The 16,961-nt window shown below is 33.3% G+C and overlaps 1 protein-coding gene across 2 annotated transcripts in view; it reads left to right on the plus strand.

The window, feature by feature from the left end:
* Window positions 1-16,961, plus strand: part of LOC111000108 (zinc finger protein jing) — a 114,739-nt gene that overhangs the window by 75,789 nt on the left and 21,989 nt on the right. Inside the window, exon 1 of one of the 2 annotated variants that reach the window (XM_022269455.2) lies at window positions 11,176-11,403. The exons of the other annotated variant lie outside the window; for it this stretch is intronic. Within the exon in view, the coding sequence (XP_022125147.2) occupies window positions 11,384-11,403 (20 nt within the window). The 5' untranslated portion in view covers window positions 11,176-11,383. Of the gene's footprint in view, window positions 1-11,175; window positions 11,404-16,961 lie in introns of those variants that run through there. 2 annotated transcript variants of the gene reach the window in all.

Below are 16,961 nucleotides of genomic sequence, written 5' to 3' on the forward strand. Positions count from 1 at the left end.
GCGCTTGGGGATATGATTAGAATCTCTTTGGAGTGTATAAAATGCAAGATTTACCTTAAGTTTTCTGACGTGAAATATATATTTATCGATTCAATGTAGCAACCCTACACAAAACCCGCAACTTTGTCGGCACTCTGTTATCTCGCACCGACAAACGTAATACATAGTTAGTAATTGCACTCGATGCGTTCTGCTTTTTTTCTCTGTCTTTTCTCTTACCTTATCATTTCGTCATAAACAATACTATGAAAACAAAATAAACAATTGTTAGAAAGATTGTACATTCTAAAAATATTTATTGCTTCTCGGAAACGAATTCTTCATAAGAACTCAGAATTTGTAACTATTTATTAATTGTAAACTGTTATTTAAAGTGTAAAGGATTAAATCTACTTCAAATAACAATATTCAAATTTGTGTTTTAATTTCGTGCTTAAATTGCACCTTTAGTGATGAGAGTAGGTTTTAGGTTAGGTAGGTATATTTCTGTTACTTAGTAACAAAATAAGGCGTCAGGGTACTGTGTCTACAAAATCCTCTGTGCAGGTAACTAATTAACGTCTTAGTAAGATACCTGCAAGATTTATAGCTTTGTCTTACGTAAGCTTTATTGTCGATAATATTAACTGCCTGACAAATACTTAAATGCCATAACATATTACTTAGTTGATAAGCTGTGCCTACGATATTAGACATGACCGATGCTACACAAATTGATTTGTTTCATATCTCGTAGCAAGAGGTCTTTAAAATACATACCTGTATACGTCATTTAAAGAAAATGGAGCAGTTTTGTCTTTACAAACTAAAGTATTACTGTAGTAGGGGCAATTCTTGTTTTACATTTTAAATAAACTTCTAACACAACGATAAGTTAACGTACAAAGACACATCGAATACGGAATATTAAAACAATTTCAATATGAAATCTAAAGGAATATTCAAATCTTTGTAAGTCTTAATTCGTTCATCCGAGCGCGGGGAGCGATTTTCGCCCTTTTTGCCCTCAGTGCGTGCCTCCGAGATTTATGAGTTCAACCTTAGCGATCCAGTCTAACTCGTTGCTGCTAATTAATTTAAACTTGTTCTTATACATAAGCCAACAGGGTTTTAAAGGTGCAACCTGATTGCATATTTGAACTCTAAATAATTAAAAAAGTACCCAAACAAGTTTAATCACTATCGAAATTTGGAGAATGTCTGTTTAGACAGCTCTTCAGAAGAGATACAATTTTCTAAATGCATTTTAAGCCTCTGTGCGTCTACTGCTGGACCTAGGCCTGTTCGCTGAATTTCTAGTGCCGGCTCCTTGTGCTCTGCATCTAACCCTCACACACATGATGGTGTCCACAGTCGAAGGCTTCGTTAGTTGTATGTATAATACGCGAATAATATTAGAGCTTTATACATACGTTCGTACTTCCGTTTACTTTGAAGTATCCCCAGGCAGCGTTGGTAATGTTTTATAAGCAAAAGTGTTACTACTCTTATCTAACGATAATAGAGTTGCTAACAATCTTTGTACCAGTTTTTGTATGACATCTTGTCTTTTAGTGCCATTTCGACGGTTGGCGATTAGCATGCCTACCTTAATTTTGGATGTTCTGCTTTGCAGTGAATGATTAGTTATAGGATCTCGGGGTTATGTCATTTTGATCGATGTGATATCTGTATTTTATATTGTTCAGATTTGTTTGCGTGTCTTAATTCAAATTAACTTTGCAAATATTGTAATATTTTATTAATGGTGTGATTAGAATTAAATTTACAAAGTAGATTGAAAATTCATGCTCTGATAAACTGGTGATCAAGTTTATAGTTTAAAATAAATTATAATTTAAGTAATAATTGCGCTCGATGTGGATGACAAGGCAATTATTAACTTTCCATTATTTTGTTGTAGTATAATCTTAACAATGCAATATGTATGCAAAGTATTAATAAAAAAATTGTTAAATAATTTTTATAATTTATCATATTTTGATGAAACTATACATATTAAAAGGCAAGTGTTTCAAACTTATCAATAGTATTAATATTTGCCGAGCCACACCCGTTGCGACAAGTATGATATAAATTGACCACGTAACGGTTATAAAGTTATCTAGTTGGCGAAATGGGGTCAGTACATATGAACGTTCGAATAGTCAGGCGTCTATTGTTAGCTGCGTGCTGAGATATTTTGTTTTTATTTAAGTAGTAACTCTGCAGCATTAGTAACGAAAAAAAATGTTCGTCGTTGTTCTTTTGAATATATATATAACAAATTTAAATAGAATTTGACTTATAAAAACATATATATGTCAAAGTCAAAGGTCTATAGTGTGTTCTTGGAATTAATGGTATGGATATTAAATGATTAACAAAACCCTTCAATCAGTCTTCGGATGAAGCCCCAAACATATTTTTTTGTCAAACCGAGAAGTTTCTAACTTTTCCATCAGTCAAAAGTAAAATAATCAGTTTGGGCTCCGCATAGTCGATCCTAGACTCGGTATGCAGTTGTTTATCATCTTGTTTTTCAGCAAATGTGGTCATTGACTGCTATATCACTTTGACAGATAACTACATATGTTATATTATAAATAACTAGAATTAATTGAATTTATATCCAAAGGCAAACCAAAAATCTTTCAAGTTCTTTCACTCCAAAAAGAGAAATAATGCATCCGTCACATATTTTTACAAGTTAAAGTACGATTCTACTATCTTAATATATATATTTCTTGTGTGCGTGTGTATGTGACTGAACTCCTCCTAAACGACTAGACCGATTTAGACGAAATTTTTTGTGTGTGTTCAAGGGGATCTGGGAATGGTTTAGATTCACAATTTTGTCCGCTGGACAATGTTTTTTTAATTAATTTTCAATTTATTAGTTGTTGTTGATTTTGGAATGTTTTACATTGGATCCTACCATCGCAGTGTCAAATTTTAAATAATATTCGAATTTTAATTTTAGTCTGTCCCGAAATTTAAGAAAAGTTTTGTTATCATTGTGTTATATCGTGTGTGACCATGTGCTGGATCGTTAGATATTGTCATAACATTTGAATAATAATTTTCATCAAAATGGCTTATTAAAAATTGAAATTTTGAAATTAAAGACGTGTAGACAGGACAACGTCTGTCGGATCCGCTAGTTCATACATAAAATTATAGGTAAAACGTAGGTAAATGAAACATTTCGTTTCGTATATTTTCATTAGTCTCTACACAGCTCTTTGAAACTGTTCCTTTGTCTGCCAGTAGTTCTTTTGTATTGTTTTGAGTTTTCAAATAGTAGTCCGAGCCTTGAAGAAATGTGCTTTTTCATCAACCTTGCCTCAGAACTGAGGTTTTTGTGTCATTTATAAAAGAGATATTACTTCCACATGCTAGTAGTTTTCTTTAATGATAAATGAAACTTTTTAAAACGGAAGAAGTAAAATATTCGCACTGATATTTACTACTAAAACTGTTGTTTAATACTTTTTAAGCTAGAGAGGTTTTTTTTTAAGTTGTAGTAAAGGTGTAATCTGTCTGTTACACTAAAATAATACTTATTTGTGTCATTCTGGCAAACTATTTACGTTGTTATTTTTGCTGCTAATGTTGTTGCTATTAAGATAGTTTTATTTAATAACAGGACGATAATATACTCGTAAGATGTCTTTTGAATTATCAAATAATTTATTTAAAAAAAATCCGTGTCACTACAATCCTTGATTTTGCTCTCTGTATGATTCTGGATAACTTTTGTTCGGCATTTTTGTCGTTACATATTAATTTTTGGAAAAATAATTTATTATACCTAGTTCAATTTTAAAAATAGATTACCTACGAATAGATCAGTGAGTTTCAGTTTCGTATGCATAACGGGAATTGTGTATAATGCTTTCATCATAGATCTAGCTTATCACGTAAATCAACGTCATGCCCGGCTTACAGGCGTTCCGTTAAAAGCACTAAAGGACTACGTGATTAGGGCTGTCAATGCCTTAATTATACGGAAAAAAACGTATATTAATAATAAACTGGATTTACAACAAGCTTTAAAATCGAAGCATCTCGCACGAAGTTTTATTCTATCACTTTGATAATTTGAGGTTTAATAAATGCGGCTTTAACTTATTTTGTTAATATTTTGTGTTCATTCGGCATACGCCTTTATCAAAGATATTGATTTATTTATTTGGATATACGTTAACCTCTTAATAATTATTTTAGCTAGTGTCGTATCGAAAAAAAAAATTAATCAATGATAAAGATAAAATATAATACTGAGAAACAAGGAAATTAATGTTGAACTATTGGAACGGTAGACGAGCAAGCAATTGATTTGTAAATTGTCGGTATCGCATCTGAGCGATCCATTTCCGGCCACTGTACTTTTTCAGCCTTTTCTGTTTTGAAGCATAATTTACAATCTACGCGAGTTGAATTGCTTTTGCTATATCACTGATTAATATATATGTGAAGTTAACTAATCAGTCAATTATACAAGGACGCATTTTATGTAGGTCTATTATGATTTTTAGGTACTGACAAAAATTTGCATTACTTCATTGATGACAATATTGTTTTAATTTTCACTTTTTAATTCTAGGCAAAGAATAACCTACATTCACAATAAAGGTGTTAGAACTGCATTGAAATTTTCCTTTTTTATTTTGATAGCTGGTTGGATCATTATGGTTACTTTAAATACGCCATATTCTTTACATTAAAAAAAATGTAATCTAAATTGCTTCAATAATACAAATTACTTACTTAAAAGTAGTTTTAGAAAAACAAAGGAACATTAATAGAACTAAAGCAATATTATATATTGTATACACATGATTGAACATATCTAATCGATTTGTTTAGATATAAGTTGAAATTCGTTTCAAATGAATAATAGCTCAGAATCGATGGTGGTCGTTTTACGCCGGTTAAAACACCTTTAAGCTCTTTACCGTCACACCATCAAAGTTAACAGTGCCTTACTAATGAATATCGGTTAGAGTGATACCTCTAAATTGAAGTACCGTGAAGTTGTAATTAACAATCATTCTTGAAAAAGGGTAAAAGAATCAATGAATAACACTCTTATATTTTGTAATAATCCTAAAATTACGGTTAAGCCCAAATATCCAGTTCTCTCTATATCACATAAAATATATAATAACATAAAATATGTCATTTCTTTTGCCTCCTGTCCCATACAATATTTGCTAAGAAGGTGAAGGAAAACCGTTGTCTTAATGTAAGATTCGAGGTAAGTATACCGCGAACTAAAATTCTATACATAGTGTCTGATATACTGGAGTCATCGACGCCGTGTCCCAGGCACAGCCTTGTTAAATAGAAATATTAAAAACCTCTAGAATTACTTTTAATTTAAATTTAAAAAAATCAATCCATTTACCTCTATCCACCCCTTCAGGTATTCCTTTTGAAGCCTTGAACTCGTAAAAAATGCAAGGATCCATATGGAGTGTGTGAAGTAAGCCACTGCCGATAAGAAACGGCTTTATAATCGCGCCTACATCCCTCTTCCATAAATATTCTAAAAGGCAAACGAAAAGAAATATCTGCGCGTTAAGTCATTTGTACTGTCGGCAGAATCCGCGTTTTACAAGACGAATGTTGATTAGATTTATTTAATCATTATTTAAATATATGAATATTTTATTAAACTATTAACACGTAACCTTTATAGTAATAATAATAAATATTTTATGGTTTTTTTATTATTTGCTTTGAATTCTTGTTAATAAGCTTTTTCAATCGTTATTTTATATGTTGTTAAATATATATACGCGGCATAGGTAGGTTTTACAATACCTACTATAATATCAACTATGATTACGTTCCAGAGTTTGCTGATATTACTTTGTAGGTCAGAAGAAGGCGGTAACTTGGAGTCTAGCTTAACGCCGCCCTCCGCTTTGAAATTGAGAGATGCTACGGAAGCGAACGCCGTGGGTGATTTTCCACCCCTCGATCTCTGTGACTTGACTACCGACATCAAAGTGCAAATTTGTATTATTACATTACGTGTGTATGACGGCAAAAAGCACTTTAACCTGAGGATTTAACGTACCGTCGCTTTATCAAATAACAAAATTAATTCTGTTTGAAGAAACCGGTTTCTAATACTTTGTAAAAACTGCAATTATTGTTCGGAACAGGTTGGAGTCGGTCATTAACTTGGTGGCGGCTTATTTGCCAAATCATACCTAAACTGAGTTAATCAAAAATCCAATAATTAAACATTGGACTATATTCAATTTTATAGTACATAATTTGATTAGGACGAGTTGATATAAGGAATGTTCTAGGTTTTAAAAGTCTGTAGGTAATGAATTTTATAATAATACTAAATGTGTGGTCGCCACATAGTGTATCTGTTTCTTCGATATTTTTTTATAGACAAGTAGGTACGTACCTGATTGATCAGGTGGATCAACACATGTCATAGATTTGTGGGTTTTAAGCATGCCGGTTTCCTCACGATGTTTCCTTAAGTGCTAATTGCAGACATAAAAGGAAATTCATTTGGTGCACAGCCGTGATTCGAAAGAGCTACCTAAGATATGAGAATCATACGCTTAAGCCAATAGGCAAAATTAAATGAATGAATTGTACATATAAAATGATGAAGATGTCCTCTTACCAAAATGACACCAATAATATATAAATATAAAAATAGAACCTATAATAAAAACGCAGAATTAATTCATTTACCGCAAATGGTGATAGCAACTTCCACATTCCAAGTGACTCAAGTCGGAATCTAGTCTCTGAAGACATTTTTATAATGATTAAAATTACCATGACGAACTAGCTTAGAAATCTTTTTGTAACGTTTTATTTACATACCGATTTTATCATACCGTAGTTCAACTGAAACAATAATATACTTATATTCAATAAAGAACTGGTAAATACTAGTAACATAAATAAATAGGCCGGTTTTTTAACATTTTCTCAAAACTAAATTTTAACTAAATACAGTAAAACGTCATGTGTGAAAATTTAAGCTCATCGGAATGTTTATCAGAAGTAATGAAATCGCATTATCACAAAAAACAGTAGCGGAAGTAGTAACTTATAAGCCAACGCATGTAGCAATACATCGAATCGAATGTATGACAAAAACATCGACCTAAGGGCAAGGAAGGACGGCGCGGCCATCGCACCCGTAACATTTTTCACGCTATATTATTTTATTACAATTCTACGTCTAGATACATATATGTTGTATCTTGTTAAATCAAGTATGGCTGACTGGCTTTTCTTTTATCATATATGTTAGTTTCTGCAAATTGTTAGGATGAGTTGTAATTGAGATTTGATAACAACAAAAATAAATCAAGTTTTGGTTCAACCAAATCTCTAGTTCTATCCTAGTCCAGAAGGGATATTAAAGTATAATAAATATAAAATATGTTTATTTATTATAATATGTAAGATTTTGGAACCCTTTTTAGTAATAAAATACTTGCTGTCAGGGTTCCCAGCTCTTTCATAACGAATTAAATTTCATATCAATTTTTTTAACTGTTTACAAAGAGCGTGCATGAGTGAGTGTAATGTGTAGTTGTGTTGTTGTTAACATGTTAGGTCTCACGGGCATAATAATATTTAAACTATACTAATACTATAAAGCTAATAGTTTATTTTTTTCGTATCTTTGCTATAGATAAAGTCACAACTAGAACTAGATGTTTCATTATTCCTGGATGAAATAATTAATAATATTATATAATAATTTCCAGTATATTAAAGTAAGTAAATGATCAGCCTTGTGAAGTCCATTAATTTATAAAGCCATTGTATGTAGGTATTTAGTATCCTAACTCTAACGTGCAGTATACAATTTATATAAATATTTTACCACGTTATATGTAAATTAGTTTTTGACTTTCGTCTGCCCATGGGTAAATAAAATCTCTTATACGTTTGAAGGTTATGATTGAGTCGTGTTTTCTCATGAATTTGTGGTTTCTGTATGTTGTATGCATATCTTTTTGCAAGACCAAAATAATGCTATCCATTTAAATAATCCAAACTTAAAAAATCCTTTTTTTTAAATTTTATTACTCATTACTTATTATAATTTAAGGCATTGAACTCTAAAGCTCCTTCGATTTTATGAGACAAAAGTAAACTACGTAATTATATTTACGCAAAACATGTAAGACTTCTAGGCTATCCCTCAGTTGATATTGAAACACGTGTAAACAAAATAAAGTACAGGCCATCTGAAAGGACAGACGTACATAGAAACACACTCAGGTCTCCAGCCGAGCTCAGTCCGAGTATGATAAATGAACGGGCTAACCCCACTCTTATTCTTCTCTTTACGCCACGCGGGGAGGAGGAAATATGACAGTAATGGAAATAAGTGACAGCAAAAACCTCAAGGGGAATTGATTAATCAAACACGAATGAGCACTTGAAATCTGCGGCTTTGCGAAATAAGCTGCTTTTAACTTGATCAACTTAAAGTTAACCTACAATACTGCGATATAATTTAATGAACGTTATTTTTTTATTTATAGAACAATATCGGGCAAACGGGCAGGAGGCTCACCTGATGTTAAGTGATACCGCCGCCCATGGACACTCTCGATGCTAGAGGGCTCGTGAGTGCGGTGCCGGCCTTTTAAGAATTTGTACGCTCTGTTCTTGAAGGACCCTAACTCGAATTGGTTCGCAAATACTTTAGGGGGCAGCTAGTTCCACAAAGTGGTGGTGCGCGGCAAAAACTGGCTTGAAGAACGCGCAGTTATTATTAAACGTTTAATTAATGCGTTAGAAACAACAACATGAATTACAATATGAAACCATTAATATTCACAAAACAAAGTAATTTATAAAAGAGTAACGAATTAAGTAATTACTTAACTGCTACTGCGTACGAAAATAACTTGTTAACGCGGCAAACTCCTTCAAAACAATGGGCGAAGGTTCACACTTTGATGTGGATAAATTTAATTATACGCCATGCTAACTTGGTATTCCATAATCCAAAGGATACCGGAGACGCTATAGCCACAAAGCCGCGCTGAGAATACGCAAACAGGTGTCGAGTCCGAGGTTATATTTGCATATAAATAGAGTTCCATCTTAACTGTAACGGAGTATCGTCTCTTTCTCTCGTGTTTAGCGTGTGTTGGGCTAAAGGCGTGGCGACATTTCTAACACTGGACGTTACCCGTTTCAGGAGATGCTATTTCTGGACGGTGATGTAATGTCTATCATGATTGTTGTCGTAAGGGCAACTTCTATTGTTTTGCTACTTGAACTGTCTTATGTCAAATGTTTTAGCCTATTCAGTATGAGTTGTAACGTCTCGGGTTTGTTCATAGGCGGTCGTTGTTTGTGATTGTTTCGAGATAAAGTTAATAAACACTAGCACGACTTGTTGGTTTTCAATGATATCTGCTGTTTGTATCAGTTCTTGTGACAATTAATAACAGCATTAATTAAACAATACTGATTAATGTAACTAATACATTTAACAATTAAAAATACTCTCTTTTATATATCGGCTTTAATGTCTAATTATTGATTCAATGCAATGAGTAAAATAAGCCGGTTATTTTCGTTAGATTTTGTATCACTCGTCTATTACATAAGAATGCTGTAGGTACGTGTTCTGCGTAGGCGCGGACATGCGAACTCCTAATGTATTTCGACAGCTGACAAGAAATTATCGAACTACATAGTTCTGTTATACGGGACCCAAGTTGCTTGTTATTTTTGTCTAACGCGCGTTTTCTATTTGTTCCGTCGGGGGCCCTTTTTTGCTGTGTTCGTCCTCGAAGGTTGAGTGCAGGGTAGTGAGACGGGGGGAGGGGGAGACTCCGCCCCCGCCCGGCTCGTCCTTGGCCCGAGCGTTCACCTTGGTGCGCTGCGCTGCCGCACCACAGGTAACGAAGTTCCGCGAACTACGTGATTTCTATGGCTGTCCGAAAGTGGATCCCGAAGTCGGTATCTCGGTACCTACTCGCCCGGCACTAATTTTACCAGGAATATGTAATGAAACACTAAATCAAGCCTTAGGACCCCCGTAATATGGTTCTTAATTTACAAGATATCTAATGTCTTTCATTAGATTAATAATATGATATTTTATTCACGGTAGCAAAACGACGCGGTGGTCTAACAATAATATTATAGCGTGTATTTCTGTGCTGTTTGTTCTACTTACATTTTCAATTTACAACCTCCCCACTGCGATATTATTACTTTCTTCACTTTAAGAATTATACAATTGTTATTGATCGCACTGCTTAGTTATTCAAATATTTAGGAGACACATTTTTAACACAGACCGCTGGTGAAATGAAGGACGTGTCGATAAAGTTCAATTTTATTTTATTTCCAAATATAAAAATGTAAAAGAAAGTCATTGACATGGTTAAATCTTAAGCTCTAAAATGGATATTAAAGTCACGAGTATTATGTAGACAAAATGACGTTCCTAGAATTAAGATAAGGAAGGTTTCTTTAAGCTATTTTCACAGAAATAAGATACTGAGATAAACTTGAGGTGCCCGAACGCTATGAGTTTTTGTTTTATAATGATTATGTTATGATGTTATCTCCAGATTGACAGCCTTATGAACAAGTGCCCGTAATGTCTAAAAAGTGCTTTAAAGCGAACTGGCATTTCTTATCCAATTCTATTTTTACATCGTTTTTACGGCCTGTACGTTGATTTACTACTTTCAGTTCACATTTGTGGCTTGGAACAGAATATTTCACTCGGGTTATAGGCATTTTAGTGTCATGAGTACAAGGCAGTGCCTGCCTTAGTTTGTTCAACTGCCCTATTATAATATCAGTCACGTTTTGTCATAAAAGTACGCTACTTAAACGCACTTTATTTTATGCACTAGCCTCGAATACATCGAAGAAGAGCCCTGAGCTGGTTAGAGTCGGACAGCCGTAATCTTATCGCATTTGAGGCCGGACATAGGAAGGGCATTAAATTTGAACGATCGTGAAGCGGCAGGCCGAGAACGCGGCTGAAACCGGTCGGCCGTCCGTAAATAATGGATTAGAGGTGGTGTGAGGGGCGAGGCGCACGCACCAGGTCGCGGCTGCGCGCGGGAGCGAGAGGAGCGCGGTGAGGCGGGGGGAGGGACGTGGGGAGCGGAGGGGGAAGGGGAACTGCGCCTCCTGTCAGCTGTTGCGCGCCCGGGACAACGGCGCACTACCGCCAATGCATCGGCGTTCATAGCGCACGCCGCTCGTGTCGTTGTGTCTATGTTTGTGACAGTGCTGTGCAGTGCCGACCGGCGGGTGTATCTAGTGTGATCGATCGTGTGTGTGTGATGGCGAGGATGTGCAGTGCTCTACCGCTGAGGAGCTGACCGCTGCCGTTAGGCGATGCGAAGTTATGCTACACCATCGACTGAGGTGATTATCTCGGAGTCTAACACCATGCATGAGCATGGACATCATCCCCGTCACGTTCGTTGCCCCATACCCTGCCGCGGCCGTTCGATCGCGATCGGTAAGCAATGCGCCGCCACAATATTTGGCGCTTTTTTCGTTACTGGCGCAAAAAATACCACAAAGTTGGAGTGAAATGTTTTTTGTTAGCTTACAACAAAGATTGTCGCCCTATTCATGGGGATGCAGTATACCTTTTTAAAATAGTTTCCAAGTTTTAGAAACTTTATTAATCGCATTTTTTTAATGTAAGGGTTCCCCTTACCCCTTACATATTTTATTGTATCAGTTTACAAAGAGTCAAAACTTTTTAAAACAAGTTTTTTTTTTACTTAAAGCCGAGAATGTATTTAGAAATAACCGATGCTGTTATCAGCAAAATTTTAATATTTACTCAGCACTAATTACTGAATGTTATTTGTTACTAACACTGCATCAAATTATCTAAAATAAATAAAATACTATTAACCCATAGTTACATACTCAAGATAAAAAATGTGTTTAACGCTTTTTCAAAAACTGCTTTTAATTAATATTATTATGGGAAGAAACTACTATTATTAACAATTATCGTATTAAAACCAATACAGATTCGTAAATTAAATATCTTGACATCACTCAGCTAAAGGTCTAAATGCAGGTGCACAGAGCACCTTGTGGTCAACCTTCCGGTTTTCCTTACAGAATAATTTATCTATATCTTATCTCTATATATCTATGACTAAAAGGCATGAAAAGTATGCGGTAGTTACTCCGTCAAATACATTATTGAAACTGCCTGTAATTACGACTGAACGATCCTTTAATTTGACTAGAATTTATGGTACCAATTAGTACTCAAAGAGTTACGCGACTATCATGAAAGATTAATGTGCCCTTTTATGCTTTTTAACATTCATAATAGTAGTAGTTTGTAAACACATCTTGTCTCCGAAAAGAAATGCTTCGACAACTTTCGAAAACGCCACTTCATTTGCCATGTAAAATACGTTTTAAAATTTTAAATTATACTAGAGAAGGAAATAATCACAACTCTTTGTGCTAAGAAACACAGCGCACGACATCTTTGCGGATGCAATATGACACATCTATATTACCTTAACCTAACCTTCGATCGCTTCCTAATAACAATAATTATCGGAAAGATATTATGTTTCATTATTTCTTTGTCTTTTTTAACAGTATAAGTTAGATGGTAAAAGATGTAGGGTTTTATTATATTATAGTAATTATTAAATATTATAAAAAAAGATAGTTTGTGAAAATAGCTTTAATGCTCAGAACTAGGCATATGTAATTTAAATGCTCTATTCAAAGCTATGATTACTCGCCTATCACCTACATTTGTAAAGTCAAATGGGTTTTAAGGAATTTTGGCCCATCTTAACTCGGTTTGTAACAAGCGTTTGAATTTAATAAACAAGTTGATATCCATCAATAGATGACAACAGAATAAGTGTTCCTGATGTAAATTATATTTAAAAGGTCTGTTACTAGTACCATATAAATTTCATTTAAATTTAAAACTATATTTTTACTATTTAATCCCTCTTTAAGTTAAAAAAATAGCTTTACCTATTTTTAAATCTAAGTTGCCTGAATCTTATATTTACCCATACAGGAAATATAAGATGTTATCATATTACGCATTCGGCAATGTCAACGAACCTATTCGCTCCAAAACAGTTTCAATGTCGTCTGTAATTTAATGATTCATTGATATCTTTCGAAAATATATTATCAATGAATTATTTATTTGATTACATAACTAACCTATCGTTTTGTTATTTATTGTGCTTGACAGCGTACAATGCCGTAAGATTCAATTCAAAATCCTTTGTTGTGTTATATTTCTAGTATTTTATTTCACAAGCAGTCAGTCTTATAAAAGTAAGTTCTATAAAAAAACAGCCGTATAGGGTAATATGCTTTATAGAAAAACTAAAAAAACGTACAATCATGCAAGTTTCTTTACCTATTTTGAACATGTGCATGATTCTGACTACCGAGTTCGTTATATTTTTTCTTTAGGTACATTTTTTGTTGGCATCTCACACGCAACAAAAGATTTTTTGTTAGTCTTTTTAACAATAATCTTTAGTGTTTTGCTCCTTTTTTGTTCACAAAACCGGTTGTGTCGTACTCCTCAGATGGCATATCTTCGGAAATGCAGTTTCATTTTATTATATGTTTCTCATCCATTTTTATTAGCTAGTTCTTCCGCTTGATCTTTCTAGACTGGATTATAGAATGTTTGAGCGGTGTGTGTTTGCTGTATGTAACAACAACATCGTATCTTATATCTATCATTTATGTAAGCTGAAATATGTTTTGACATAAAAATGGACGTTAATTTAAACACTACAATTCTGATGAACATTATTATGTGTCAGTGGCACCGAGACTGGGGGTCACTAGAATTATTTACGTCTTCGCTTCAATATCTTAATTTGTTATTAGTTTTTAATATGTATGATAATACTAGTAATAATAAGATATACTAATTGCGCAATAGATTTTAATGCGGTAATTTCTCAATATACATAATAAAAAGGCTTTTTATGTATCGCTGCTAGCGTGTAGCCACGGGTTTATCTTACAAATAACAGAATTCACATTTTTAGTAAACACGTGAACGATGAAACAAAAGACGGTACATTTTGAAAACTTAAAATTGATAATGTGGTTTTTAAAGCATATTTAACTTACTCAAATGTATCTCCAAGTAAATTATGATACGGCAATGGAGACACATGAAGCCTGTAGCAAAGAACTTACGTAGCAACTTTTAGCTCGAAGCAAATGAATTCTTTAATCATAGGAAATCGCTAATTGTATAGCCTGATATTTTACTTAACGACTGTCAGGCTGCGATTAGCGCTCTAGATTTATTGTATACAATTTACATTTTTATTACAATTGGCATTTTAACATCATCTATAGCTTTAAAGTAAATTGATAAAAAAGTTCAATTACTTTCACTTTTAAAATTTGTTCGATAATATAGCTTTTAGGTCACGTCCATTAGCTTAAGATATTTAAATGCTTTAGTATTTAAAAGGTGACAGAGGTTTCAGTCGTCCATTTTATTGCGACACCGAGTTTGTTCGAGGGTAGTACATAAAATTCGCATAAATATTTTGGGGCATATAATGTAGATGTTGTGATAACGGTAGCGAGGTGTAAAAAACAAAAATATTTTATTCAATTTACTTTGCGATTCAATTTTACGGTTTGGCGATTTTTAACCTTAACTTGTATTCAGAGTTATAAAAGTAGTTTTGATATAAGAAAATCTAAAAGTGTAACCTTTTTAAAATGCCTATGAACCTTTTGCTTAGTACTTAAAAAATAAAAAAATATAATATGTTTATTTTGGAACATAAGATCATCATGGTATCACTTATTCCACGTCATTAAATAACAAACAATTATGTCTCATTCTATGTCACCTTCGTCTTCCTTACATTTCTTTTAGACTTTCTAATTCTAACTGGACCCACCTGCAAAGTATAGAGAAACTTTAAATAAATTTTTTTCGGTACAAATCGATTAGACGCTTTTGTGTTATCAAAACATACTTATAAAATAGATCTAATTGAGAATCGCCATTGCCCGTTATAAAAATCGAATACTAATAGATTTCTATGTAAGATTAAAGGTTAAGTATACCATTGAAATTAAAATCCGTAATACCGAGATAGTCGTAAAGAAAACAGGCTTTTTACAAAAAAACAAAAAAGATTAAAAAGAGATACATTACAAACCATTAATAGTTTTGTATTTATATCGAATTATTTGACAGCTCAAATATAAAGTTTTTATTTTTAAGTACAAGTGACTAAGGGTCTTTTTCACAATGTATGGATAAAGAACTTATCCGGACATTGTGAAACAGACCCTAAGTCTAGTTTATATATCCTTATTGAATTCATAGAGACACTAACTAATTACACGAAACTTTTAAATTTAGTCATTTATTTTTTTCTTTTGATTCTAGACTTTCCAGTCCTCATAATTGCTACTCATTCATTTAACCGAGTTCTATGTTCACTAATTCTCGGACTGTATTTTAAAAGAAATATTTAGGCATTTTGAATTCAAATTTAGAAAATTAAATCTTTAATACGTAATAAGAGTATCGTACATAAATATTTTGCTTGTAGTAGGACAAATGTGCACTGTATCGAATGTAAAGTTTTAGAATATATAAGGTAAAATAGTATGCGAATAAGGAAATCCGCACCATTTGTTTAATTATCCATGAAGTGGTTCATTATAAGCAATGTCTCATTGTTAATTGTTCCTCATTTATAACAATTGTTATTAACATTTCCGATTTTGTATAATCGATGAATCCCATGTTTTAGTTTCAACAATAAATAACTGCAGATGAAGTTGGCTTTAAAGAGTTCGTAGTGGTATATAAAACTAAATACGAAATTGTGTATTTGTGATTGGACGAATGTTATGGACCAGATACTTAGTGACCACTATCAAATGTCTTTTGTTTTCGTTATCGTCTCTTCCGTTCTCACCTTCAAGTATGAAACCGAACCACATACTCTACTCTACATAATACCTTTTACTAAAAGTAGTCGATTTTATTGAGGAATACACATAAAGATACTTAAAGATGATTTATTTATTTTAACTTTGTTACCTGAAAGTTTAAACGTACATATGAAAAACCGGTTACATAAGTTATTAGACTACGGGCGGCCTTAACGCAAACTAAAAAAGAAGGAAAGAAACATAAAAAAGACCAATTAATAATAATTCACTTAATTGTAACATCAAGAAACTCAAGACTTCGATGTAGAATATGAATGCAGTTAATGTATTAATTTAAAGAAGTTTTAAACTATGAACTTGGTTAAAAATATATAATTAGTTAGCAGTTATATAGATCATAGGCTAGATAATTCCCACAGGAGGTCATAACAAGAGCTTTTGCATGTCAAGAAAATGATTAGTTTAATGCATGCGATGGTATCGCATGGGGGTCATTTGTGGTGGGTTGATGAACCCTGGACCGCGCCCGCATTGTCCGGACACCGCATTGATTTTGTAAGATGCTTTTGTTCGCGTATGTTGCTATAGTTGTATAGTCGAATAATAAAAAGATTTCCTATAACAATCTAGGCGATAATCTTTCCACTTTTCATAGGCACGTAAGTGGTTTTGTTAGTCCCGTGAATATGTGTCGGAGATAAAATTATTTAGTTTTTTCATGATGATGATGATGAGTATGATGATATTGAGACTCAAAGGTGATTAAACAATAATCGAACCAAACACTAGGTTTTTATGTATGTTAAGCATGGCTGCCTAGTGCCAGGAATGAATCAACTTTTAATGGAATATAGGGCGTAATGGAGAACATTTGTAGTAGGACCAATAAATCCAATAAAAGCGATACAGAGCATAATGCAATGCCGTGTAATACCTAATAATAACCAGTGGTTTTACGTAAGTTGCGTGCGCTGTAACGCTCCGTTTTCCTAGCCTAGTAATCGAGT

This window comes from Pieris rapae, chromosome 18 (genome assembly GCF_905147795.1).
Source record: "Pieris rapae chromosome 18, ilPieRapa1.1, whole genome shotgun sequence".
Classification (NCBI taxonomy): Eukaryota; Metazoa; Arthropoda; class Insecta; order Lepidoptera; family Pieridae; genus Pieris; species Pieris rapae.